Source organism: Populus alba, chromosome 8 (assembly GCF_005239225.2).
Source record: "Populus alba chromosome 8, ASM523922v2, whole genome shotgun sequence".
Taxonomy (NCBI): Eukaryota; Viridiplantae; Streptophyta; class Magnoliopsida; order Malpighiales; family Salicaceae; genus Populus; species Populus alba.
In genome coordinates this window covers 1,220,423-1,248,249 of record NC_133291.1, presented here as the reverse complement: position 1 = coordinate 1,248,249, position 27,827 = coordinate 1,220,423, and the positions used below count along the sequence as shown (strand labels likewise).

Genomic DNA, 27,827 nt, shown 5'->3' with positions numbered 1-27,827 from the left:
AAGAGGGTGCCATAGCCTTATCCCCACACTTCTACTATTTCTTGTCCATCTAATTATTGGTAAAATCAAGAAAGAGCAGTGTCAAGCCCATATGGATGCCACAAAAAGGAGTGTTGTGAGGGTTCGAATGTTTCCATGGTTAGCATATAGTCATATTCATCCTTTCCTTTCTTGGAGCTAGCCAAGAAGCTTTTCAGAGAGAAACTTTTACTTTTATCTTTGTTCATCGCCTGCTAACCTTGGCCATATCAAAGAAAACCTACTGGAGATGAACTTCCCTTCAATACAGCTTGTAGAGCTTCATCTTCCATCATCGCCTGACCTTCATCCTCATTACCACACAAGGCCTGCCGAATCATCTCTTGGGAAACTTGATGCAAGCATTTGATATGGCAAGCAGTAGCTTCTCCAGCATTTTGACAAAATTAAGGCCAGATTTTCTTATTTGTGATTTCTTTCAACCATGGGCTCCAGCACTGGCTTTATCACTGAATATCCCAACTGTTCAGTTCGTGGTTAGTGGCAATAAGGCAAATTCTGTTGCAGTTCATGCCTTTAAGAAGTCAGGTGTTGTTGTTCAAGATTCTGCGAAAGATTTTCTTTTCATTAAGGACAGAATTCTTCAGCACCTGGAACAATCCTCTGGAGTCATGTTGGTCAGGAGTTTGAGAGAGATTGAGGGAAAATACTTAGATGATCTTTCAGCTGTAACCATGAAGAGGGTTTTGCCGGTCGGTCCACTTTGTTCAAGAACCTTTTGCAGAATATGATAAAAAAAGGGAAATCACAGAATGGCTTAACAAGAGAGACCCATGTTCCTCAGTCATTTATGTTGCATTTGGCAGTGAGAATTATCTGTCAAAGGAGGATAGGGAAGAGCTAGCACTTGGCCTATTTCTCAGCAATGTAAACATTACACGGGTCCTTAGGTTTCCTCGAGGAACAGGAGAGCATCTGAGGAAGAAAGCCAGAGAATTGAGTGACTGCATAAGAGACAGGGCAGGCCAAGAAATAGACGAGGTAGTAAATGATTGGGTTCATCTTGTTGGCAGGAAAACACACAACCCCTTTTAGGTTGGTCCAATCCAACTTTTCGGAGCCCACATTTGCTCTTATTGTGTCTGCAATAAAACTTTAATAAATAAAGGAAGACACCATGTTCTTGCTATTCTTGATTTGAAATTAAATAACAAAGTATAACTTAAGCAATCATATCGGATCATACGAGTGAGTTGTTAATATTTGACTGTTATAGATAGAACTTGGTTATTTTTCATGATAAAGATAAATATAATATATCGAGGCTTATTAACTATAAACTCAATTTAAATCAAGCTTTAAATTTTAAAATATTAGAACATAATAAAAACACTTTTATTTTTATTTTTATTTTTATTTTTAGACACGTTATATCGAGAGCAAGATTTCAAATCAACCCACTTAGTTGGGGAAGGTTTAACAATTACACAATAAATTGATGAATTACCTATAAACTAATCTGAAAACACCTTAATTAGAAGGAAAAAGGAAAGTTTATAATAAGCTTAAGAGCCGTAATAATTTATATTTGACTCAAAAGATTACTAATGGGCCAGGCTTCTTATCTGGGCAACTTAATTAAATGGTATCCGGGCTCGGCTCGCATAGCCCAGCTCCCAATAAAATTTATTCCCGTAAAAAAGAAATTCAAGATCAACAGCAGTTCAGTTTGATCCCCCTCTCTTTCTTTTCTTCACTTACCAGTCCAACAGAAACTTCATAGCCAGAGCCAAAAATGTATTACTGGATTCAAGCTTCTCCCTCTGACTTCTCCGGTACCTTGCCTCAACCTCGCAGGTACTCCTCTCTCTTTCTCTCTGTCTCGATGTTTTTAATGATTTTTTTTGATCGAGCCTGTGATTTTTTCTATATTACAAAACAGTGGTCACACCGCTGTTATTGTCGGAAAATCGAAGCTGGTTGTGTTTGGTGGACTTGTCGACAAGAAGTTTCTCTCCGACATCACAGTTTATGATCTGGGTACTGAACGTTGTCATAAAATTTGTTTTGTCTGAAAAGAGTTATCAAGTGCTGAATTAGTGTTGATTTGATTTGTTGTTTAGAGAATAAATTATGGTTTAAGCCAGAGTGTAGTGGAAGTGGGTCTGATGATGGACAAGTGGGACCTAGTGCTAGAGCATTTCATGTTGCTGTTTCTATTGATTGCAATATGTTCATTTTCGGTGGCCGGTTCAGTAATAAAAGGTTTGTGCATTGCAAATCTTGTCTGTAAAGCCGCAGTGTGCACCATTTGTGTTTTGATTGATGATGGTATTTGTTTGATTGATGTCCAGGTTGGGTGATTTTTGGGTTCTTGATACGGGTAAGGATGAATGTATATATGTATTTGTGCTATTGGTTTGGTAGTTTGTTTCATCAGTGAAATGGGGTTTTTTGAATTTATGTATTTGTGATGTAATGGTTTGAATATAATTGCTTCAGAGATATGGCAATGGTCAGAGTTGACCGGTTTGGGTGACTTGCCTTCACCGAGGGATTTTGCTGCAGCTTCGTCTATTGGAAACCGGAAGATTGTCATGTAGGTATTTTAGTATATTCTGTGGTTCAATACAGCGAGATGTAGTTAATGAGAAATATTTTTTAATGCAGGCATGGTGGCTGGGATGGCAAGAAGTGGTTGTCAGATATCTATGTCCTGGACACAAGTAAATTCTCTGCTCTCTGGCTTTGGAATCTCTCCCTGTGTCTACTGACATTTTATTAGGGAGACTTTTTATTTCGTTTCGAATTCAGTTATTGTGTTTTTATGAGAATGCTTGTTTAAACAGTGTCACTTGAGTGGATGGAGCTGGCAGTTACAGGAACATTGCCTCCACCTAGATGTGGCCATACAGCTACCATGGTTGAGAAACGATTGCTTGTCTATGGTGGAAGAGGTGATGCAGCACTGTTTATCTTTGTTTGATAATTGGGTTTCATTATTTAATTCATATAATACTCTTAACTGACTGGAAGGTTCTTAACTTTGATAGGTGGCGGCGGACCAATCATGGGGGATTTATGGGCTCTGAAGGGTCTTATCGAGGAAGGTTGAGCATCAACTCATTTCAGCATCTTAAGTTGAAGATTCATATACATTTCACCCATTCTATTTTAGATAATACTTTTTAGCGCTGCTTTAGATTGTGCATAGTAAAGCTCCTTATCTCACCAAACTCTTATATTCTATCCTGGTCATTTTGCCCCATTCTTTTATATAAGATGCTGCAAGTTCCATGTTCTAGTCATTTCTTTAAATTATACATTTGTTGTTTTCTCAAGAGCTTGAAAGTTTTCCCTTAGACATTCTACTTTTGCTTCACTCTTGAGTATTGTCAATCAATTAATTTGAGTTAATTTTATGTTTTTGTTGTGCAAGGAAGAGAATGAAACACCAGGGTGGACATTGCTAAAGCTTCCCGGTCAAGCACCATCTCCTCGTTGTGGTCATACTGTAACTTCTGGAGGGCACTATGTAATTACATTTGCATTTGTTCCTATTCTGTTTGCTATTTTTCTTACATGCTGATATTGGTTATTGCTCTGCCTCAATTTGCATGTATGTGTTAATATTACATGGAATGTATTTTGAGTAGTATAATTTCTGGGGTTGTTTCTGTTGTTACACAATGCAATCATGTTTGTGTAGTAAGTTTGTGGGTAGCAGAAATTACAGTTCACCTTCAAGTAGATATTTCACGAGGAAACATGTTCTTGAACTTCTAATACCCATGTTCCTTGGCAAGTAATTTTATGGCCACATTGCACTGATCGGCCTGTGACTTTTAGTCTTTTATGTGATGAATTGATCATTTTATGAAAGTTCTCTATTGATAGTTAGCAGTTCTGGCTATTAAAACTTTTATCTTTTCAGCTCTTGCTGTTTGGAGGGCATGGTACTGGTGGTTGGTTGAGTCGTTATGACATTTATTACAACGACTGCATTGTTTTAGACAGGGGTATGTGCTTCTTGAAATTCCTTCTTGAACTCTTTAGACATAGTGTAAGATATAAATAATTGAAGGTGCTGATAATTGTGAATGGACTTACCATATAATTGGACTTACCTGCTACTGCTGATGGATATAGTTATATAATGAAAAATACTCTGGAAAAGTTTCTAGATTATTGATCCAAATGATTGGCCCTCACTATTTGTGTGTGTGTGGTAATCGCTGTCTTCTTTCTTTTCCTGTTTCACCATTCTTTGCCACAGTGATTTTGAAATGTTTTACTTCTTCTCTGCCTCCTATGCACCTTTTCTTCTCCTGACTATTTGTTTAAACCTGTTTGTTCCTTCTTCAGTGTCTGCACAGTGGAGGCGCTTACCTACTAGTGGTGATCCTCCTCCTGCTCGGGCATACCACTCTATGACATGTGTTGGTTCACGATATCTGTTATTTGGAGGCTTTGATGGGAAGTCAACTTATGGAGATTTATGGTGGTTGGTTCCAGAAGGTACTAGATTTACTTTTAAGTAACGTGCATGTCCTTGAACTCCATTGATTGTGGTTAAGTCATAAATGGCCCTTTTACTCTTGGGGGTTCCCTGATTGAGTTATCAATTCTTCTATGCATCGAAGTTTATTCTGTTCCAGTTTTCTGTACAAATTATTGGAGGCCTAACAACCATGGCGTGCGAGTGAAGAGTCAACAACTATGGCATGGAACCATAAATGATATGAGAAAACTAATACAGGATTTCCAGATTTACTAATAGAAGACGGAGTTATGTGTTCTGATTTGTTAATGAATTGTTAATCTTCTTCATTTTTTTTTACAATTTGTTGAACAAAGTAAACAATTTTTTGTTATTGAAAAAACATAATTAAGTCTTGTGAAAGCAATATTTGAAACAAAAGAAGAATTTAGCAATTCTGATGAATGAAGAGGAACATACTATATATAGACATTTGACAAAACGCTGATCTGCAAAAGAAGATCACATGAGAAAGGAGCAAGATTGCGGGATTCAACAATTTCACATGGTGCTTGAGAATTCAAGTTATCATTGATTTGTGTTGGAGTACAATTGATCAGTTTCTTCTGTTGTCCAGAGTTTGATATTTTATGTAGCCAATAATGTTGCTACTTTGTTGCCTCTTCTTATCTGTTTTGTAGGGGACCCAATTGCAAAACGATCTCCACTAGAAGCTCTTCCACAAAATAAGGATGATAGTGTCCATTCACGCAAGGTAAAAAGGCAATGGCCCATCTCAGCTCCTTAATTTTCTAAACTCTCTAACAGCCACCGGTCAAGTAGCTCCCCAAGCATCTCTCTCTCTCTCTCTGCTTTTTTTTTGCCTTTTGATTAGACTAACCTAAGTTAGCTAGTATCAGCTTTGTTAGCTTAAGCAGTTCCAGTTTTCAGAATCAACCTAGGTTCAATTCGAAATTTATTACATGGTACAGGTGCAGTTTGGAACTTTTCGTGAGTCTTATGTTTGGCATTTGTAAAGTTTGACTGCCTGTACTATCTGTAATGAAGCTCCGAATAGGAAACAATATGCACTAGGACTTTAAAATTTTACTTACTGTTGTTATTTTATCATGTATTGATCAGGTCAGTTTATTTTCCCCTCTAAATATGTGAATGCCCTGCAAAATGTTTCACAGGAAAGCCAAAGCGAAGGATCTGCTATATTAGAATTACAAAAGAGACTAGAAATTTCAGCTTCAGTCTCTAGTTCTGGGCTTCAAATTGTAGATGAGTTGGAAGACAGAGAATTTCTTGAACTTGCCTCAGGGCTGATTGGAGATGAAGTTTCCAATAATGGACAGGTTTTTCCCAACTATCTATATTTTATGATTTCAGTATTTAGCATACTCGACTTATAAAATTCTCTGTGATTGAAGAAGGAAATTCAGGCAGTCCGTGACCACTGGAGGAAGACTGCACCAAGTTCAGTAAAACTCAAGGAGCTAGGGCCCTTGCTTCGTGATTACCAACGCCTGATTACTCGCCATTACTTGTAAGAATGACCAGATCCTCAGCATGTATTTGTCAGTTCACTTGACTCAAAATGTCACAGTAGTTGCAATTAGTAGTATTTTCAGTTGCCAGTAGTGTGGATCCTCAGTTCATCTTCAAGTTGTCTATGTAAAAAGCTGTGCATTCTTCTTGAAGTCTGTGTATGTCTGTGACAGAGCAAATGGTGGTGCTGATTTAAACCCCACGGAATCTCGTTTTCTTGGGAGAGACTCTCATCGGTTTTATCACATTAAAAGTGCTTCTAAGGTACGAGTTGTGTAAATCAATGTGCTTCTTGTTTGTCATTTTAGTTGATTTTATGCAAAATTTTAGAGGATTTAGACACGTCTTAAGTTTCATGGATAATGCTGGAAATCTTGGAGTAAATCAGATGATAAGGGTGCTGGATCAATTACTATACCTCACTAATGAACATAACATGCAATTAAATATTGTTCTACCAGACAATACCATATGAACTCTTTTCTTTATTCAATGAAGATCAGTTTGTAGAATGAATACATGAATGCCCATTGTGAAGATATAATTCTAAGTGTGACGAGTTCCTATATGGAACATCACCACTATCCATTTTCAGTCCTTGTGCTTCTCTTTAGTGCTTCCCTAATCTCATGCTCGTTGCTGATTGTGGAATTTCAGTTGCGTATGGATGATATCCCAAAGTTGCTGGAAGAGTACAAACAGCTTTCATCTGATTGAAAAACAATTCGGGAATGCCCTTTGTGTCAAAATCGTTATAGGAGTTTGTATCGCATGGTAACTCTTTCAAACTGGAAAATTTGCTTTACTTTGGGTGAACGAAAGCAGATGATATGTAAACCAGTAGGTCAATAACTCTTTTGTCTCATAATTTTATCTCTCTTTTTTATTACTTTTTTAAATTGTTTTTCTTAGGAATGTGACTGTTTGAAACATATTCGGCTATTGATTACGTTTCCAATTCACACAAAAATTACTTTAAATTTTAACTCTTGTGAATTGATCGAACAAATATGGAAGTAACAAATGATTGAATCACTGTGTAATTATATAATTTACACTGCTAAGGATTATAAATCATAAGGGCTTTTGAATTGTGAGTCGTGGAAGCCAATTGTTATTATGACAAGATATAATTTTCTTCTTGATTGATTTATAATACATGAATTACAAGTGGATCAAACATGCTTTTCCCTAATCTCCTTAGTCTCCAAAATGGGTTTACAAAGACATTGAATTTAATCAAGCTCTGATCCATGGTCATGCATTTCTTTGCATTTAAGTCAGACCTTCATGGTTTAAGCGCAGGGCTTGCTTTTGGCTACTAACTTGAACTAAGTTAAATTCAATGAAGAAACACAACATCATTGAACTCGCACATAAAAAAAAAAAGTTTTTTAAGGAAAAATCAGTACGTAATGAATACAATATCTCGCAGTGAGATCCTAGAAGGCAAACGTATTCAGCTTATGGACTTCATGATCTTGTTCAGTTCTTCCAGCTTCTTCATCCTTTGTCTTCCACTCTCAGTCACCAGCCAAGAAAAAGTAAACAACGAAGAAGAAGAAGAATCAGAGAAAGTTGTACCTAGCTGAGCATTTTCTTTGTTCTTTTCATTGAAAGATTCCAGGGCTTCCATGTATTCTTTCTCCTGTAGACAATCAGAATTATCTTATTTAGGAAGAAGAAAACTTGCACAAAATAGGAATAGGAGCATCTGTTACACCTTCTTTTGGCAGCTCTGACCTAGAGGCCGTGTCAACTCTCTATTTGCCATGTCAATATTCTTCTCAAGTACAATCGCAACATCTATCCTCAAAAGGATCAGTCAGCACTTCAAGTTCCTGATCATACATAAAAAAAATCTGTCTCTTCTTCTCCTGCTTGAAACTTGGACATGTCCAGTCTTGGAATTTCCTCTTCCTCATTGATCTCTTCTGTCGATAGCCTTCCGCTGCTGCGAATATTACTCCCCATGTTTCTCATCTTTCACCACAGACTCAAACTAGTTCAAGAGTTTCTATATTTGGCAGCAAAGTTTCCACAAAACCCTAGAACGTCAACTTCTTTTGTATCCTCTCCTCATGCGATCTCTTGTTTAGCTGAGAAAACAAGAGAATATATCCCAAAATGCTCCCCAAGACTACCTGCTTCCTGTTGAAAAGGTTTCAAGAAAAGCAAGGACAAGACATCCAAAGGATGGGAATTACTCGCTTTATTCCAACTGGAACTGCGATGCTGCTAGGTTAAAGGCAAACTCACCTTAAAAAACGTACTTTGTTGTCGAACAACAATGTAACCAAAGATCTATATGGTCCTCTTTTTTAGTACTCTCTCTTGCATCAAGCACGTAGTTAATTACAGTCAAAATCCCAATGAGCAACCTATATATTCTCATGCAAGTAATTTCATATTTACACATTAATGATTCTTTTTTAGAATTTTTTACATTTTAAAACACCTATATAATTAACAGTATTTTCAAATTAGTTGAAAAAAGAAAGAAAAAGGGAGATGAGCCACAAGAGCGATTCCTTTGATGTGAAGGACTGATCTTTCTTTTCCTTTTTCCTCCTTGTCCCCCCCTGCCCCCTTTTCCTTTGATTACACCATCATCATCGTCATCACATGTTCCTTTCAGCTGGCTGGCTGTCCATGATAACCAAAAGCCATGGGAACATAATTACTACTTTAACCACTCGCACCTGCACAATATTCCTCAACCACTCGCATTTGTCTCCCTATCAGAAAATTAGTAATTAGTACAATCGAAAATATTAATAGAATTTCTTTCCAGTATATTACAGTGACATGACTGAATTTTTCATCACTTAAGCCAATTGTACAATATTGTTACCATAACAAAATTGGTTTAAATCTAGAATTTTCTTACAATGAATTTTTTTAATATAAATCCAGGCATTTTTGGAATGGAATTTTTTTTTCAAATATCCACGGAAAAAAATTTAATTCCAAGATTGAAGAACTTAAATATTAATATGTAATTTTACACCAACTAAAATTCAAACTAGTTGAACAAGAAGATATTCAAAAGCCCTTACACCATTCAATTCCACCGAACCCAATTGGCCCAATATCCATTTATGATAATTGATAAATATAATATTGTTTTTGGTATTGATAAATATAAATATTTAATAATTAAGTCATTAATTACTTTAATTGTGCACCAATCCCACAGGACACATGGTAAAGGTTGAGGAGTGGTATTATTCAACAACCAAGCCACTTCAAAGTGAACCAGTGAAAAAATTCAACACTCTCGCCTTTCCATCTTCTCATCACCTAAACCTCGAAAGAAAAATATAAAAACAAACAAGCAAACTTCTTCATTATACAGGATATGAAAAATCTAGAGAAGCGAGAGAATTTGATGCAAAAAAAGTCAACAAATCAATGACGGGTTTTCTTTATTTTCAACAACAAAGAAAGGTTTGGTCTTTTTTCTTTTGATTTGTCATGGCAATCAAATTCCTATATGGGTTTTTCTTGATTGGTGTTTTGAATAGATTTGGAGTGTTAGTAGTGTCAATCTGCTGAAATACTTTACTGGGTTCTGGATATCTCAGGGTTTTGACTTTCTTAAGTTGCTTAAAGATTGAATCATGGTGATTTATCGTGCTGTGAAAGATTCTATATGTTCCAAAGCTTAAGACTTAATAGAGATATTACTTGCAGATTTGCAGTATTTAGTGTCTTTCAATATTTAAGTAATTAAGAAAGATGCAATCTAGAAGAAAAGAAGATTATGTGACACAGTCGCCATCTTCAAAGACACGTAATCCACATAGAACTGATATAGGACATGAATCTCATCCTGCTCCTCGCCACAATGCAGTGGATCGGTCTCCACGCACGCAACAGCGAAGGAGTTTAAGCCCTCGAAGTAAGGTTGAGGTTTCTAGAAGGGTAGTTCAAGGGGAGGGAAGGAGCAGTTCAACTGAAAGAAGGGACTATGGTCGGCATTTGGGTGCAGGCAGGACTGAAAAAGTCCGGCCTGGTTCCCCACAATATGTGCAAGAGCATAGAAAGCCTCATTCTGACGACGGGGTTGTGCATAGGAAGTACAGGCAAGTCGAGGATATGGATTATGATGATGGTAAAAGTAATAGATTGAAGCGAGGATATGATCATCATGCTGCACCTTCTAGAGTGAATAAAGAAAAGGATTATCGTGAAAGCAGGGCTGTGGGTATTGATGGGCATGGCATGTTGGGGCAGAAATCAGTGCCCATGGAAGATGGTTTGGTAAGAGGGCCATATCGGGTGCCTCCAGATTTGGTTCCCAACTCATCTTATGGAGATGCTGGAGCGCATATACAGTCAATGTCCCGGGGTATGGATATGGGCCACTATGAGGATGAGGAACTTCGATTTCGAGAGTCTATACCATCAGATAAGATTCCAGTCAGGGAATTTTATGAAGAAGAGGAAAGACCCATGTTTCTTTCTAGAAATGTTCCATACACCAGGATGCCAGCTCCTCATTCTAAGGATTTGGAAAGCACTTCACGTTTTGAAAATTTTGCTGGTTCATCTTCTGGATTCTCAAGGAGTGAGTTCCCAAGTTCGTATAGAGAAGACATGCCTTTAGCTGAATCAGACGAATATCCAAGGAGCAGCATGAAACTCACAGAACCTATGGATTCTAACGCATATAGAGAAAGGCCAGTTATGGACATAAGAGACCGAGAGGCTGGTAAGAGAATTATTACGAGTTATCCTCAGGGTGCCTATAATCATAAAAGGGTCTCACATGATCATTACCTTTACTCCAGGTCACAAGGAATTGTGAATGACGATCATGCATATCTATCTGATGACACACACAGAATGATGTCCCCACCTTCTCCATTGGACTATGAGCATGCTCGAATAGATTATGAGCGTAGAGAATTTTCAAGGCTGAGCATGCACCCTGTTAGAGACAGGACTGAGCACACTGAGGGTTCCTATATAAACACGAGAAGGAGCACTGTATTTGATCATCCTACAATACAAAAGCAAGCACATATGGAGAACCTCGATGCAGGCAGAATACAACATGCATCAAAATACAATGCAGAATATTTGGGCTCTGCATATACCCGAGTTGAGTTTGGACAGGGGGAGTTACAAGATAATAGGAAATCTCATTTGGGTGTCACACAGAATCACCAAATCCCACATTCGAGGTCAAATTATGGGTTTGGAAGAGATGCAGGTCCACAGTTTCAAAAGGAAACATTGGACAATCCTCCTACGCCATTATATGACCTGGAAATGCAGAGGCTTTCTGCCAAGAGGCAAAGGACGAGGGAAGAGCTTGCCATATACAAGCCATCAGATAAAGCATTCAAGCAGAAGTATGTAATGGAGGAAGAAATAAATAGGCATGACAGAAAGTACGTTGTGGAGGAAGATATAAATAGGCATGATACAAGAAATATTGTGTCAAACAAATGGAATGCACCTCAAGAATTTGAAGATGTTTATGAAACAGGTGAGGAATGGGTAAATGAAAATGCAGGTGATTTACATGTATCCAGGACTCAGAGGTTTTATCAGAGTGCATATAGAAATGCTAAAAGAACATATGACAGGCAAGATATTCTTGGAGATTCTGCATCTGAAGACTGGTTGTCTTCTCAAGATTCTTTGTCACATGCACGAAGGCATTCCATTAGATATTATAAACCTGGTGCTAAATATATGAACGGTCATCCAAGATCTAGTCCTTTAAGCTGGTATAACTCGCACCAGACTGATAGAAAAAGTGGTGCTCATAGACAGCATAGGATCTGGAAAAGAAATGATGATTTTGGCGAGGATGCAAATGTAATTGATGATGACCAGCCAGAAGAATGGGTGAATCTTGGGGAGGCTGAACCACCTGAGGGCTCAGAGGAATTCAAGCAACTGGTGGATGAAGCCTTCTTGCTGTACTCTAAAAGATTAAATTTGAACTCTGCACTTCGGAGAAGATACAAGGAGCAAGGAAAAGCTGGTAGCTTGTTCTGCATCGTATGTGGCAAAAGGTCTGTTTACTTTTTCTGTGATATGCATTTTTAAAGTGGAGAACTTTTCCATATTTTGATTCAGGAGTTTCCTAGTTTGTCTTACTGTGGAAATCAGGTGAGTTTTGGCTGAACCCAAAAGACATTTTTTTTCCAGTTATTTCTGTGATTTTATCATATTGGTCTGTGATGGTGGAGATCATTTATATATGTTACTGTTACTTGCTGGGGTAATCTTTGGAGGTGGATGATGTGGTTTAATTTCATGCAATGTAGCATGAGCATTTGGCGAACTCCTAGCTATGGATAAAGGGGACTACTTGAATCTTGCATGAGGCTTTTTTGGCATTAAATATGCTTTCAATGATTTATAGATTGCTTTTATGGATTCTGTTCCTTGTGTAAATGTGTGAGAGGTGATTGGTCAGAGTAACTCCTTTGGTGAAATTTACATAAATGATTGTTGTGTGCACATTGATAGTCTAAGAGTGATCAAGAATTACAAGCTCTTGTTTCTCATAAAAAATGTCTTAAATCGTTGTTTGACATGACATTTAAATGTCTTTGGCAATATAATAACTGTTAGCAAATGCTTATAATGTGTGATTGGATGGCTTTGTGCTGCTGGAAGCAGTAGAAGAATTACACTGGATGTATATGATGGGTGGCTATAGAAGAAGAAGGGGCTGTTTATGCATGGATCAGAAAGGGAAGATTGAGGTAGTTTGCAGCAGGTCAAATGGGTCAGAGAAAAAGGGCTTAACTGCTTCCCAGTTTTTTGTGCTGTTCGAGGACATGCCTCATTCTGTTTATTTGTGAGGCTATGGTGCGAGACAATTAAGATTTGAGGAGGTATAGAGGGGAAAGTAAGAAATAAGAAAGAAGAAGTAGGAGCTGAAGAAGAGAAGAAAAAATTAGGGGAAGAGAACAAAAGTCTTGACTTTTTTTTAATTCATCAAAACTGTACATATTGTGAAAAATTACATATAAATAGTAAAACCCTAATCACTACCAATAATTTGGCTAATAACCCACTAAACAAAATACCCAACAAAATAACATGAATTAAGCCCAATAATAAACCCAGATAAAATCCAAAACATAGGGGTTGGACGATACTCCATCTTTTGACCATACATGTGTGCGTGTCGTGGGTTTGGTGTCTTCACCACACTAGCATTGTATTTCTTGAAGAATGCCTATGTGATATTTGCTTGTTCACCTTGCATTTTCAGCAGGAATAGGTATTGTTAAGGACTGCATTTACTTTCTATAGAAAAGATGTTTAATCCATGTCACTGATATAAATTGGCTAATGAAATGTTAAATTCATTCCTGCTGATTTCTTTATTGTACTCATTTATGGATGTTATGCTTGTCCATCAAATTCCTTTTGGTATTGTTGCACTCCATCTTGCACTTCACTTTATGTTTACATGCCTTTGCTTTTAACAGCTCATCAAAGGAGTTCATGGCTGCCCAGAACCTGGTACAGCATGCCTTTATGTCTCACAAGATTGGTCTGAGAGCCCAGCACTTGGGTCTTCACAAAGCAATATGTGTTTTGATGGGGTGGAATAGTTCCGTGCCTTGTGATGCAATAGCATGTGTTCCTGAGATCTTGCCTGCTGAAGAAGCTGTTTCTCAGAAAGAGGATTTGATGCTCTGGCCTCCACTTGTTGTTATCCACAACATTTCTATGTCGAACAACAACCCAGAACATCAGAAGGTCATACCTATTGAAGGGGTGGAGGCTTTTCTGAGAGGCAAGTTGCATTTTATTTTGATCAGTTGCTGGATACAGTTTTACTAAATGAAACTTGAGTCGGGAATGCATGTAGAGAACAATTACTCTTTCTAATGCTAATGAAGAGAAACATCAGCTTGAATTCATTGAGTCTTTAAACATACAAGGAAGAACAGCATACATTTCGTGTTTGCAAATTTTTCTGCACCATTTGAAAGCAGTTGTATGTATATTCAGTATTTTGCCTGACTAACAGTTTGTCTCACTTCTACCATTTCACCTCGTCCCTTTGATAGGTAAAGGTATTGTTGGGGGTAAAATCAAGGTATGCCTAGGAAAACCTGCCGACCAAAGCATTATGTTGGTAAAGTTTTTGGGAACTTTTACTGGACTTGAAAATGCAGAGAAGCTTCACAAATATTTTGCTGGGAAGAAACATGGGAGAGAAGAATTTGAGCATAAAACATCCAACAATGGTAACAGCATCAGTAGTTGGAAAGAAGAAACTCAAGGAGGCGGCAAGTTGGAGGAGCAACTACTATATGGGTACCTGGGAATTGCTGAGGACTTGGACAGGCTTGATTTTAATACCAAGAAGTGGATTAAAATAAAGAGCAAGAAGGAAATTCAAGAGCTGGCAAATGCCCCTGTTAAAACTGATGACAAGTTGCTGAATTACTAATGACAAATATTAACTTAAACATGGTGGAAGCAATTTCAATTTCCTTTAGGAGGAATATCCTGCGAAAAAAGTTTCTCCATCTTTAGTTCCAGTCTATTGGTAGTCTATTACACATAGCTTAAGGTAGTGCAATCCTACCTTAAGCTATGTATACGCATCAAGATTTCGAATTATCTTTGTTATGAAGACAGAAATTTCTGGGCAGAAGTTATCCTCCTGTATGTGTAGTCTATTGGTAGAACAATACTACTTTAAGCTATGAAAGCAGATCAAGATTCGCAATGTCTTTGTAATCTAACTCTTTTCCTAGTCAGATATTACCTGCTTGCGTACTATACCGTGTTTCGGATTCCCAATTTCTACGCCATTTGCTATAATGTACCGTGACCTATGATTTTTATTTCTTTTCTTTCGAAAACTGTGACGACTTCTGGAGTATGATTGGAAGTCAGAACTTGGAGCCGTTCCTTTTCCCAGAAAGCAAAAAGTCAAAAAAGAAAAGGATGAGGGCCTGTTCAGTTGCGGAGGACTAATTTCTGAAGTGCGACTTTAAGTTCCCTGTCACGTTGTCTATTCATTTTTCCTTTGGCTCATGTTATTCACTATGTTTTTCCTGTGTACCGTAAATGAACTCCACCTCGTTCGGTGCTGTCGTTTGGTCTGTTTCACTTATACAAGAGGAGCAACTATCCAAGAGGAGTCGAAACCATGACTCGGGGTGCTGTGAGCTCCCCACCTAACCCCGGTCCTGAAAGACTTGAGCCATTCGGTGGTGCACATTCCTCTAGGATGAACGTGATAGGGTGCCATGAACTTCTTTTCAGAGTTCAGGACCGTCTGGACTAGAAGTCTTGGATTTGACTTGTTACCTGATTGTTGATGTATTTTTCTCTTCCATATACTATCAAGGTGGTGTTTTCTTTATCTTTGGTTTTAATGTCTTGGGATTCTTAGAAAGAAAACAAGAGGTTGGAAACAGAAGATGGTAGAAGGAAATTGCTGAAGAAAAAATACCCTGCATGCAGTGAAATCTTATATAGAACAATAAATTGGAACTTACATAAATAATGGATACACAAGCCATGAAGAAATAGAAAATTTAATGGAGGGAGGCAAGCAAACTACTGATAAATTTGTCCAGATTTCAGACAAGAACACAGTCTGGAAAATTCTATCAAGACTCTTGCCTATCTTCTTTGGAAATTCAAGTACTTAATTCCGTAGGCAAAGCTAAACAAGAAGAGTACAACAAAACCAATATGGGCTGCTGCAACGGCTCCTAAGAAGTCATATTCAAATCCTAAGCGTGCCTTGAGGAAGTCCTTCACTGCGACAGGACCAACTTCAGGTATCTCAATCATTTTTTTGAGGTTGGCCACCTCGGAGGTAATGAGGCCATAGATTGTCCAAGAGACTGGAGAAGCCCAGTAGTACCACCTCCACCAGAGAGGAATTTGCTGCAAAAAAAGAGTTGTCAGGTTTCAGTTTTTTCCCCTGAAAAATCAAAGACCGAAAGCATACAGCATCCTAGATGATTGGAAATAGAACTACATGAGGACTACGTCGGGAATACAAACCGTTCTCGGGACAAGGAAGCCAGAGAACAGGTTCCAGAAACTCAAGAAGAACGACATAACAATTGCAGCAGGTTGATGGCCAGGAGTGAGAGAAACAAGCATCATCCCGTAAAGTGTGAAGTACATGAAGGCAGTGAATATGAAGAAATAGAACCACAAGAAGTTTGTAAATTCCCAGGAGAATCCAATCATGACATAGAGCAATATACTATAGACCATAGCTTGGATTGCAACATAAATTCCCTCAATGGAAACCTGCAAGGAACACGATAGGATCAGTTAGTCATTCAAGTATGTTTTCTAGTGTTCGGATGATTTACATCTAAGTTTTATCTTATTTTACCTGAGCAAATGCATAAGGCAGTTCAGAGTACATTCCAGCAGCTCTTTCACGGTAGAAGACCGTTCTTTCTATCGACACAATTGACATCACTGAGGAAGTGTTGGTGGCTCCCAGGAAAATGACTGCAGAATACATTGCTCCAAGCAAATTGAAGAGATCTTGTTGCTTGTTTCTGTTGACAAGAGTTTGCAAGTGCTTAAGATGAATTCACAAATTAACATTCACAGAAATCACTTTCCTAGTACCTATCCATTGAAAATATGGCTCCAACAGTGGGTGGTAATTTTGCAACAAGAAAAACTGGTCAATAATCCTTCCCAAACTGTGCAGAACACTTCAACATGACTAGCTGACTGCAACTTTATGGTGTTTTTGCAGTAAGCTTTAACTTTTCTTTTCCCTTTAAGGTTTTAATTTTTTTTTTTGTTTCCTGTCATCAACGAGAATTGATAAATAAAGAAAATCAGATATTGCACACTTACATCTTTTGCCCTTGGTTCCAGAAAATAAGTCCAAATATAAGACCGATAGTCAATGTCATGAAAAACCGCATAGCGTTATATCTTGGGTTCTTCCAATAATTCCTGATTTGACCTGTTTCGAAAAGGAGATAAATTATAAGCAATGACCATAGTTGAAACTAGTTACATGGTAGGATGAGGGAAAAAAAAACAAAAAACAAACAGGCACAGATAGCAGGAAAGCAAGAGTAGGTAGTCTGGAGTCCGAGATCCATACTGGTAGAGTTCAGACTGAGCATAAATTTCTGCAAAGGCCTTCAGGCAAACGTTTTCAAGAATCAACTAGTTCAAGCTATTTCAACACAGCTGCAATACATTGAATACTGTAAAATCACTTAGGTGTACCTCATTGGTTCCACTATTCCGCTCACATCATGGAGAATGTTGACTACTCTTTTCTTAGACAGGGAAAGCCTAAAAAAACCCAGAAGTCCCTGATCGCCACGAAAGATTCAAAAGAAAATCATCTATCAGAACAATATATAGTGGCTTATAATTAAATATGATGTAGTAAGTGCACATATAGCGTATTGAATTCAATCTTCTCTCTTCAGAATTTTTTTTGCTGTAAGCTATACGTGGTCAAACTGAAATAAGTTGTCTGCAGAAATGATTAGAATGACAAAAGGAACTACCTCTATTTTGTTCACAGCAACATCCACTAGAGTTGGAAGTGCCCTGGTTCCAACATATGCATCTCCTTCGACAGACAAATGCTCGAACCGGACTTCAATCTTGGGAGTGACAATTCCCACCCTGTTTAAACAAGTCAACGTTTTCAATAAAAGAGAGGTTGTTTATGCACATTTAGGAAAAATCATAAACAAGAGTATACTCTTACGAAGAAAGAGTCTGACCTATCAGTCCTTTCCCTCAGCTTACGAAGAAATGTCTCATTGTCCTCTTCAGCAACCTTGAGTATACTCTCTATGAGCTGCCTCCTGCCTTGAACATCTAGATTGGCAACATCAACCTCTTCATAGCGAACACTTCCACTACCCCTAACCTGCTTGAGCATGCCTTTTCTCAACCGATCATATGTAGGCAGTCTCTCGATTGCAGCCCATTTAAGCTCCTCTTCATCTTCCTCTCTCCCACTCTTTTGAAACATGTCTCCTTGATTCACCCACACCTCGCGAATACTCGCTGAGGCCCAATTTCTTTTACTTCCTGACATTAAACTCCTCATGCTCGGAGACCTTGTGCTCAGCGACCTCGTTGACCTTGCAAGGTCATGTCTGCCAGCAAAAGCCTCAACCATGGTTTACTAACCTGTATTCTCAAGCTATAAAAAACACCAAGACCTTTGAACTATGCCAACTTTGTTATGGTGCAAGATGAACTTGCAAGGACTTAAACATGTGAGATTTTCTAGACTTGTAAGTCCTGAATCAAACCACTTTAACAATGTTTTGGTTATATTTGGAAATAGTGATGAGTTGATTTTGGAGGGCACAGTTTATATAGGTGAAGAAGGTCACAAGAAAAGGCAAGATAACGACAGAGAAGAGTATTATTAGAGAGTTGTCAGAAAATGAAAGCTTTTGCACAAAGGTATCCACAATTTTGTCAAGAAAAAGAAGGATTGGATTTCTACATATTTTTCTATTCTACGTCGTTGTGTCCGAGGAAACTAAGACAGGTTCTTGGTCTTCTGACGACAATGACAGATACCTTTGTTTGTCTTCGAGTCCCATACCAGTAACTTGGTGCCCTCTTACGTTACAGCTAGAATTCCAAACGGATAAGCATATCCTCAAACTCTGCGATTGCTTATTACTAAAATTACTCTTATGTACTTTGTTTTTCTGAATCTCGGCCATTAGCATTAATACAAAGGAAGAATCTCTAAATAGTGAAGGATACGAGCAATATAACCCTTTTTACATCGACTCTTCTCTTGAAGAACTTGCAAAAGGAATCCCCATTTCCTCACTTTGGCACAAGTAAGGGTCTGAGAAAGCACTGGTAGGCTACGGACTAGAAGGATGCTAATCAACAGGAACACCATTAACTCTTTCTGAGTAATGTAATCTACCGAAAGATTCTTTCTGAAATCACGCATCGAGAAATTTCAACCATTAGAGTGACTCTTGAACCAAGGAGTCCCTATATATGCAAAATGGATCTTGTTCTATCATGATCAGAGATTTCTTTATGAAAAACATGAATCAGAGTTTGAAGAAGGAGAAATAGAAGGAATCCTCGACCTGCAACGCAACAGATAGAGAAGGATTTATTCAATCACATAGTTTAGGAGCACAGAATCCATTATTTCAACGCATAGATTTTCTGAGAAAAATATTTGGTAAAATTAACAAACTCTTTCTATTGAGCATAATCAGACCAGAAACTCAACGTCATCCAATGTTTTTCTGTCTTGCTTCATGTATTAGGATCCTAATCCACTTAACCAGTTCAAATCGCATGGATTGTAAGAGACTAATTTTCAAATTCTAAAGAATTACCCCTTCTTACACAACTTTGGCTTCATCAACTAGACATCTTCACAAAAGTCAATCACTTAAAGGCCGGCTGATAACATAAAATCCAACCTCCAGGAAATAAAAAACAAGCCACAAACCCCACAGTTACAACCTACCCCATAAAATGGTTACTTGGCAGCGTCATGTCCTTCTAAAAACTATTCAGGGTTTGTAGCTTTCAAAATGTAATCCAGTTACCCCTGTAACCTTAACCAGTCTTGCTCCTGAGGCCTGAAGACTCATCCCATGTCGTTGTGGCAAAGGATAAGAACAACATGGGCCGAACATCAGATCGTAAGAAGTTCTTTATAGTCATGTAACGAAGACCTGGCTGGTCTAGGAGAATTGACGATAAAAGAGACAAAACAAAAGCCTTTAGAGTGTCCTGGTCGTGAGTCCAACCAGCATGGAACATGATGTCAAATACACTTTCTATGGTCAAGCACGTATTAGATCCTAGATTAATCAAAGATGTTGAACCTAATCCCTGTCGTTTTAAAGAAAATCAAATCCTCCATAAAGGGCTACAAGCAGCTCGTCCAATAATCCTTGGCCTTTGAAGGGTTTTGTTAGATTATGGAATTTATAAGCACTTTACACGTTATTAAATTTAAAATTTAAATCTCTCTCAATGCATTACACTTGTGTAATGCTTATCCAATAATAATAATAAAAAAAGAAATTAAAAAACACAAGCAGGTGGTTTCCAAGGCAGAAACTTTACAAGGCCCGTTAAAAAGCTACAGACAAACATTCATATCAGGATAACCATGAACTGTTCGTTAAAAGGCCCATGAGAAAGAGCACATTGTGACCACGCTGTCCCTCCAGAAGAGTGCTTAATCTTCCGTCTGATCTTCATTTTTTCTTCAAGAACCTTAATTTTATCTCGCAACTGATCGGGAATTGAACCAACTTCGATCTACGCTCAGTCCTTTAAGCTCTGGGGGCCGCATTAGCATGGCACGAGCTCCTTGTAGAACACGAACTAAACAGGTCATCAATAAACACCGGCCAACATCAATAACCAAGTGATCCGAGAGTGAAATCCGTCGGCATCATCAATAAAGGAGTCCCGGTTTGTCCAATAATTGAATAGCCCAAGATCCAATAGACCTAAAATACATCATGCATCATTAAGGGGGCAAGATTCCCACTTCTAACATCCGGGAAGAGCGGCTCCCTCCCTAGCTGGAACATTGACAGCTCAGGAATCCGTAATCCGTGTGCACCGTCAATTAGTGAACGGGGATTAAAAACAGCGGTGCACAAGTCCTGAAGCCAAGCCAGGTGGATGATGTTTCGAGGAGACCCGTGAAACTTTGAGCCAAAACATCAAATGGGACACACAAGATACAAGCGTATGGAAGTTGCTGCTACAGCCCTTTTCTTTAACATATACAAATATAATAACCCTGTATAAGCAGCAAACGCACCAAGCACTGAAAGATGAAGGTGAAAAAACATCAGGGGTCACCATACAAGCCTTGGCCATCAGTCCTGATAAGCTTTCTTGGGTTTAAGCTCATTAACAATTCCATACCAACCAATCAGGGAAAGAAATTAAAGAATTGCTTAGCTTTGCACTTCAACCGTCTTGATAAGCTTTCCAGAGACTGATTTGACTCTAACATAAAACAGGCTGCCACAGCCCTCCATCATTTCAGACCAACACAGTTAACAGTATTCAGGAAGCTACTGTTAAAGGTTGCTCAAGCTGAGAAGAAAGACCCGCAACGAACCACAAAGTATCATATTGATCAAGCTGATAAGAGATACTAACCTGACAAAATGTAAGCACAACATACATCTCTATGGAGTGATCAGGATAATGAATCATGCACGTTTCTTGCCCAGCATGCCAAGAGAATGAGATTCGACAGTAGGGTAAAACTTTTCCCGTGAAATTTTCATTTTTTCCCAATTTTTTTTTTCCAAGGACATCAACCGAAGTGCCTTGTGAAAACATTTGGTGTGAGGTTTTACTAATACAGAATGTACATTCAATCAAATCTATACAAAATTACAATACCTAGCATTGTCCTCCAAAGGCATCAAAAACACCCATGGGATGTAATCCTTCCGGCAGTAATTATTGGTCCAACTCAATTAGTGGTAGCAACAGGGATACCCATTACCAATCAATCGCAAAAGTGAGTGACAGCAACATCTGTTGAACTGGCAGCAAGAGCAGCTTCAGCAATTTTAAGCGCCATTGCAGCTTTGAAGGTTGCCAAATCTGCATTCTTCATGAGCAACTGTGCCTTTTGACGCTTGAGTATGGCGGCTTCTACAGATCTTTTCACTGAATTTTTGGCTTCTTCAACTTTACGCAAGGCACTATGCAAAGCATCTTTTTCAGCTGCCATTGCTGTATGGCAATAGAATTAGAGGACATAAAAGCTAATCTATGATAAATGCAGTGAAGTGAGAACTGAAAAAGATAAGAAAGTGTAGATAATGAGCAGACGTGATCACAATAAAACACTACTAAAAAACAGAATGAACCAGATAATAGACTACAATACTGGACAGGACAAGAACCAGATAATAGGATCCATTATTAAAATAGCCATTCTTCAAACTCCCGGGAATCATTGGGTATGAAACTTCACAACACATAATACATACTTGACTAAGAAATATAGTAGAGTTAAAAGATCTGTTGACTAGGTTGTAAATATTATAAAAAGATTCTGAAGTAAAACAGACAAATACCTTGCAATAGACTTGGTTGCTTGCCTCTTCCAAACTGACTGGGAGGTCGTTTGAATGACCTTCTCTTACGCAGTACAGGTTTGATCAGATTAGCCAATATAATCATTATCAGTCTCAATTAGCACACATGTAAACCACTACATGATGAATGGGAAAAGAATGGCAAGAGAACAGGGTAAAATTAAAAAAAAAATGACATGGAATTTAAAGATCAATCTAAATGACAAACAACCATCCAGAATTTCATAGTAATTACAACTCACCACAATGGGAAATTTAACTTTACACAAACAGGTGGTTCAGCTTCATGTACCCCCATCAAAGTTAATGGATTACTAATAGCAAGAGAAGGCAGAAAATGTGCGACAACTTTTGGTCATTGACATGGCAAGCTCGTCACTTGCATGTGGAAACACAATCTTTATTTGAAATAATTTATTTTACCATTTTTTCGTTCTTCTGTCACCCAATTAATGAATAATATTGCTAAATGGATATCTTGTCAACCTATTGGCAAGGCAATTGATGCCACAGGCAAGGAAAACACACACAGCTTTTTACTCATCAATGTTTCCCTACTCTGGTTATTATTTTGGAAAATTTTCTTATAGTCACCCCACCAATTGAAACCAGAAGCGAACAATAGCAAAGCACAAATGCACAGGAAATTTCTTTAAAACTCCTCAATATCTACATGATGCAAAATTACACTTCAAATATATTATTGAGATACAAAATAATAGAATGGTCAATTCAAACTGCAAAAGTTGTAGACTACTGTTATGCTGCTACCTGAAACACCCGAAGCAGTGGTGATCGTTTCTGCTTCCGTTTTTTCATCCAGTAACCATACACAGCTTTAGCCAATTCTCTTCTACCAAAATCCTTACAATATTTCGCTGCTGCACTCTCATCAGTGAAGTCATCTGGATCACAGAAATATGACCTCTCAAGGGCATCAATCATCAACTCAAAGTTATCCTCCGAAAGATGATCAGATTCTGCTAAAAACTCCTTATTGTACTTCTTAAGCCATTCCTCATCTTCAGAATCCATGTCGTAACTTGCTGTGCTCCTTGACAAAGCTCTAGCTACCTCATCATTGTTAGAAGAGATGTATGCATATGGTCTAGAAAAGGGAGCACTGCCACCATCATCATTGTCTAACACTCCCCTTACTCCAGGGACAGGTATGGCCTTTGAAACAGAATCAGGAACATTGCGATCAGAGCATTCCTTGTACAATTCCTTGAAAATGAACCAGTCCTGTCTGTCTGGGAATTCTAGTTTCCAGTTGCCATCCCCATTCCAAATTATATCATGAGTGAAACGGTTGGAAACACAAGTCCTCATAATTTTCTGAGCCAGGTGAGAGAATCGAGTTAACCCATTTTTCTTAACCACAAGCACCCAGTCCTTTGAATCAGTAAATTCTAACATGACAGTGGCCCCTTCTATCCTGTAACATCTGTCTGTTTCAGTAATCAGTAAATTTGCAGAGCAGCTAGATAGGTCAATGCCCTTCTTTACTCCAACTGCAGCACAATTCATCTCTTTGATGCTTGCTGCAGGGCTACTTCGAATTGACCTTCTAAGCTTTTCCTTAGACACAACAGAGGAGAAAGGGATGCCAATTTTCCTACTACTAATTAAATCAGAAACTAGAGCACCATTAGCTTTGTGCAAGCCAGCAATGAAAGAATTTCTAGGTCTCCCTCTCCTGAGTGAGCTCCTCCTTTTCTGAATACCACGGGAATTTAATCCATTTCTGTGCTGGGTGTTTCGACCAGTCAACTTGGAAGCTCTAACAGATGGGTGTAACACCACCCTACACCCATAACTATCAGTTTTGGGCACAACTGTAATTTTCTCAGTGAAATCAGTCTTTGTGGCCGTGCATGATTGATCTCCTTTACTTTCACTCATGATTTCATCATCATCATCATCCCCATCCACCGAGTTATTTACAGGTATAAGAGACAGACATCTAAACTTAACAAACAAACTGCGATGCATGAACGCAAAACATGAAGGGACTGCAGAAAAATCCACAGAAAACATCGGCAGAAGCTGCCTAGTCTCGAAAAACTTGCAAATTCCAATTCTATCAGAAGGAAGGTCCTGAGAGAAAAAAAAAAAAAAATTAAACAGAGAGAGAGAGAGAGAGCAATGTTAGGGGTATTTATAAATCGCATATCATCTAAATCTTAAATACTGATCAAAACCCAACTTCAAAAATTTGAGATACTCTTAAAAAAAAAGAGAGGCTAAAAGTCACTTGTATGAAGCTGGAAACAACATAATTCAGAAACCAACTAAAAAACTAAGACAGAAGGCATCCATAATATAAGAAGAACCGAAACTAACCCGCACAAAATGTAGTCCATTTGAGGCAAAAACACTGCTAATTGGATCCGACAAGAGAAAATCAGCAAGCTCAGAAAGACTCAAACTGACTCTCATGGCATGCCTCAAAACTGAACTCAAAAAACAAGACAACCAACCATTACTACTACTACAATCCTCAACTAAGGCGACAAGCTGAGGAGTACACACAAGACTCTCCTGGCTCTCACTGCCCTTCCTCCGCTGCCTACGTGAAAACTGAATCCCAAACTTTTTATCCTCGGGGTTTTCGCTCTTCTCACCACCAAGTCTCTTCCTTTTCCTACTATAAACAATCCCAAATTTCTCCTTCTCACTCTTTACCCTCTTAATTTTCTTTGGAGCTGCAATGGCAATGACAATACCTCGATCTTTTTTCAGTTTAACATCATGGGTCCACCCATTATTCTCCTTGTACTTAAGATTAGTATTGCTATTTTGATTCTTGATATGGTTGTTGGTGTTCTTGATTATTGTCTGAAACAACTCGTCCCCATCACTGCTTCTCCTGAGCTTTCCATCACCGGATTCTGGCCATAAACGCCGCCCAGACCGCAGAACCCGGGCTCCATCGACACTTTTAACCACGCTAAACACCCTCGTCGTCCTTCGCAATCCCACCGACGGCATCCTCGCCTCTCAGACCCCGTTCAGACGCACCCGAGACTCGATCTTCTCGATCCTCGACTCACCGAGTCAACTAACCAAAGAGTCACCAAATTCACTCGCTACCCTACTGATAAAAAGACTCGGTTCTCCCTGCCACGTGGTTCACAGTCCAAATAAAGCGGGGGAAGGAACTAAAACTGTCATGGACGCTCCACGAGTTCAGATCTACGAAATCGACTCACTGAGCCATCAAAATAAACTGGGTTAACTCGGAATCAAACCCACGCACATAAGTAATCGACACACACTATGGTCTAAAACAAGCATCATCGTAACCACACAATTGTTTTTTTTTTTTAAAAAAAAACCCGCTAAAGATACAGAACCTAGTCGATTAAGATTCCTAAAACATAAAAAAACAAAAAACAAAATCCAACAACTTGTTTACAAGCACTGAGAAAATCTTTTAAAAAAGAAAGATCTGGGTTGAGAGAGAAGATGGTTTTCTTTAAAAAAAACTGAATTTTTTTGAAAAATAAATAAACTAAAAGAGACGTTTGCAAGAAAGAGGGAGGGAGGGAGAGTGTTTGTGTGTGTTTCTGTCTATCTTATCGTGGGGGCTCGCTAGGGTTTATGACTGAGAGAGATAGAAACATAAGGGGAAACCGAATCGCCGACTTACCATCACCGTTGGATTAACGGATGGATGGTGGAGATTTGTTTTAAGGATCCGGACTGTTTGGTTCGAATCATTCGATGGGTTCAAGGATAGAGAGAGAGAGAGAGAGAGAGAGAGAGAGAGAGAGGAGTTTTAAAGCGGTGAGGATATTTTGGGATTCAGGGGTGGGTGAAATGACTATAATGTCCTTGCTGAGGTGATGGGTTTGAGAGGGAACGTGAGAGTACCGGAGAAAGGATTTTTGGGGTTTTCAAAGGGGGTGGGAGGTAAATAGCTGCGAGGAATGCTCCGATGAATTTGGAAGGGGAGGTTTTACAGTTGTAAATCTTGAGCATTTTCGGTACTGAGATGGCTATTGATTTTTTAATATATTAAAATAATATATTTTATTTTTATTTTTTAAAATTTATTTTTAATACTAGAATATTAAAACAATTTAAAAATATTAAATAAAATTAATTAAAAAAACCAAATTCGTGAAAGAAAAAAAAACTTTACAACAGTGACTTTGTAGAAGTAAAAATGTGAAGGGTAGGGTTCAATAGTAATTTTGCTCCCTAAAAGGCCAAAAACTCTAGGAACCCAAGAACGGCACTCCAAGCAAATTGGACACTTCTCAGTATCATCCACCGGATCCAATTTTATAAAAACTTTTCAACTAATTTAATATAAACCATTTAATTTTTTTATCCTTGTAAAATCAGATTTAAGACATCCCCGGTTACCGTGGCCAAGTCAGGAGATTTTTAGAAAGGGATGAGATTAGAAAAAGGTTTTTAAAAGAGACCAAAACTTAAATTATAATAGTTTTTTAACCTTGAAATCTTAAATAGTTCAAGAAAAAAAATAGGAACAGTTTCCCCGGGCTCCGCCCCTGCTTGAAGAAGAATCGAATCGGTGCGATCAAACATCAAAGCATAACTAGGTAAAAAAAGATAGGATCATATCCTACAATTTTTTCTTCCACTGTTTTTTCTTCTGAACCAGTTTAGGATACAGATCAACCGGGTTCTAAATGAGTTTCATAACTATGCTATCCATGGTAAAATAAATTTTAGAAATTTAAATTTAAGAGGAGGAAAGTAGGAATATATGTGCAGTCATGAATTTTCTTTGCTTTCATGGTAAGGAACCACGACCTTGCCAATGCTGACGCCAACTTTTTGCAGTGACTTGAGACGCACTACTTTCTACATTATCACCCTAAAGCATGGTTTATGGTTTGATAAGGGCAACCAGTCGAGTATCATGAATAGAGCACACAAGTCGTCTAGTATTAACTAATCTTAATTGCCTCAGCCTTCTCTAACAATCTATACCAGCACACAACAATCTTTTTTTCTCCATCTAATTTGGCCCTAAACCAAAAAGGTTGGCTTCATCTAAGGATTGAGGTAGTAAACTACTCAAAATACTGAAACGCAAGAATGGTAAGACAACGAATAAGAAATGTATAAGATTTGTAAACAGCACAAAATCCACAGTATAAGAAAAAGATTGCATTTACTCACTTTACCTCGATGCAGGGGAAAGAAAGGCCAAGACTTGGACTCGTTAGGTGCAAATTGATGTATGCATGCCAAATTGCAGTAACTTCCAATGGCATTGTGCCGCCCGGAAATTTGCGCCGATGGGTCCACACCATTTAGACTGCCTGGTTTACAGTAGTGGAAAAACACTTATGAATCCGCATTTGTTCTTCAAATAATTTGCATAATTGTGTTCTGCATTTTCTCAACAAATCAAATGTTTGGATATCAGTTCAATACAGATCAAGGAATTTCCCTTGAATAACAATCTACAGTGAGACATTTTGTGTATGTTCATATATCTGTTATTCTCACATAGTGAAGCTAATTGCAACGGAAGGTAGAGTAGCTGTATACTTACCAAGCTCAAGGAGTAGACATTTCTTTATTTTCTTTTCTTTTCTTTCTTGATTTCCTTCTTTTAGCCCACATAGGATATGGCTCTCTTTAACATAGGAAACCCGGTCCTTTCACTCATTCCTATCTAATGAGAGGCCATCATTATACTCAGCTCTCCTGAGTCC

At 38.2% G+C, this 27,827-nt stretch overlaps 5 protein-coding genes across 13 annotated transcripts; 3 read left to right on the top strand and 2 right to left on the bottom strand.

Annotated features, from left to right (window-relative positions):
* The first annotated feature begins 389 nt into the window (after positions 1 to 389).
* On the top strand, positions 390 to 1,074 carry LOC140955855 (UDP-glucosyltransferase 29-like). Its single transcript, XM_073410873.1, has 2 exons — positions 390 to 727; positions 846 to 1,074. The coding sequence occupies exons 1-2, from the start codon at positions 390 to 392 to the stop codon at positions 1,072 to 1,074; spliced, it is 567 nt and encodes a 188-aa protein (XP_073266974.1).
* Positions 1,075 to 1,686: 612 nt separating this feature from the next.
* On the top strand, positions 1,687 to 6,912 carry LOC118030480 (protein GLUTELIN PRECURSOR ACCUMULATION 3). Of its 2 annotated transcripts, none has more exons than XM_035034611.2 (16): positions 1,687 to 1,836; positions 1,922 to 2,019; positions 2,103 to 2,244; positions 2,334 to 2,362; positions 2,482 to 2,578; positions 2,650 to 2,705; positions 2,829 to 2,936; positions 3,033 to 3,089; positions 3,423 to 3,514; positions 3,914 to 3,998; positions 4,345 to 4,497; positions 5,161 to 5,234; positions 5,656 to 5,820; positions 5,899 to 6,011; positions 6,187 to 6,277; positions 6,671 to 6,912. In XM_035034611.2, exons 1-16 carry the CDS (start codon positions 1,775 to 1,777, stop codon positions 6,728 to 6,730), a joined length of 1,482 nt encoding a protein of 493 aa, XP_034890502.1. In that variant the 5' UTR covers positions 1,687 to 1,774; the 3' UTR covers positions 6,731 to 6,912. The 2 variants fall into 2 exon arrangements, with proteins under 2 accessions (XP_034890502.1, XP_034890501.1); XM_035034610.2 differs by having other exon boundaries at positions 5,896 to 6,011.
* Positions 6,913 to 9,204: 2,292 nt separating this feature from the next.
* Positions 9,205 to 14,833, top strand: LOC118030478 (uncharacterized). Of its 4 annotated transcripts, none has more exons than XM_035034607.2 (4): positions 9,205 to 9,463; positions 9,710 to 12,048; positions 13,483 to 13,793; positions 14,071 to 14,833. In XM_035034607.2, the coding sequence occupies exons 2-4, from the start codon at positions 9,755 to 9,757 to the stop codon at positions 14,454 to 14,456; spliced, it is 2,991 nt and encodes a 996-aa protein (XP_034890498.1). In that variant the 5' UTR covers positions 9,205 to 9,463; positions 9,710 to 9,754; the 3' UTR covers positions 14,457 to 14,833. The 4 variants fall into 4 exon arrangements, with proteins under 4 accessions (XP_034890498.1, XP_034890497.1, XP_034890495.1 ...); XM_035034606.2 differs by having other exon boundaries at positions 9,601 to 12,048; XM_035034608.2 differs by having other exon boundaries at positions 9,206 to 9,463; positions 9,870 to 12,048.
* A 518-nt stretch (positions 14,834 to 15,351) lies between these two features.
* On the bottom strand, positions 15,352 to 17,333 carry LOC118030479 (pleiotropic drug resistance protein 2). 2 transcript variants are annotated; one of them, XM_035034609.2, is made up of 5 exons: positions 17,243 to 17,333; positions 16,859 to 16,970; positions 16,377 to 16,548; positions 16,034 to 16,288; positions 15,352 to 15,913 (listed from the first exon to the last, which is right to left on the bottom strand). In XM_035034609.2, the coding sequence occupies exons 2-5, from the start codon at positions 16,927 to 16,929 to the stop codon at positions 15,644 to 15,646; spliced, it is 768 nt and encodes a 255-aa protein (XP_034890500.1). In that variant the 5' UTR covers positions 16,930 to 16,970; positions 17,243 to 17,333; the 3' UTR covers positions 15,352 to 15,643. The 2 variants fall into 2 exon arrangements, with proteins under 2 accessions (XP_034890500.1, XP_073267037.1); XM_073410936.1 differs by lacking the exon at positions 17,243 to 17,333 and having other exon boundaries at positions 16,859 to 16,984.
* Positions 17,334 to 21,258: 3,925 nt separating this feature from the next.
* LOC118030477 (uncharacterized) lies at positions 21,259 to 27,423 on the bottom strand. Of its 4 annotated transcripts, none has more exons than XM_035034602.2 (4): positions 27,291 to 27,423; positions 24,469 to 25,336; positions 22,102 to 24,222; positions 21,259 to 21,754 (listed from the first exon to the last, which is right to left on the bottom strand). In XM_035034602.2, the coding sequence occupies exons 2-3, from the start codon at positions 25,114 to 25,116 to the stop codon at positions 22,882 to 22,884; spliced, it is 1,989 nt and encodes a 662-aa protein (XP_034890493.1). In that variant the 5' UTR covers positions 25,117 to 25,336; positions 27,291 to 27,423; the 3' UTR covers positions 21,259 to 21,754; positions 22,102 to 22,881. The 4 variants fall into 4 exon arrangements, with proteins under 4 accessions (XP_034890493.1, XP_034890494.1, XP_034890492.1 ...); XM_035034603.2 differs by having other exon boundaries at positions 27,286 to 27,406; XM_035034601.2 differs by lacking the exon at positions 27,291 to 27,423 and adding an exon at positions 25,778 to 25,932.
* Positions 27,424 to 27,827: the final 404 nt, after the last annotated feature.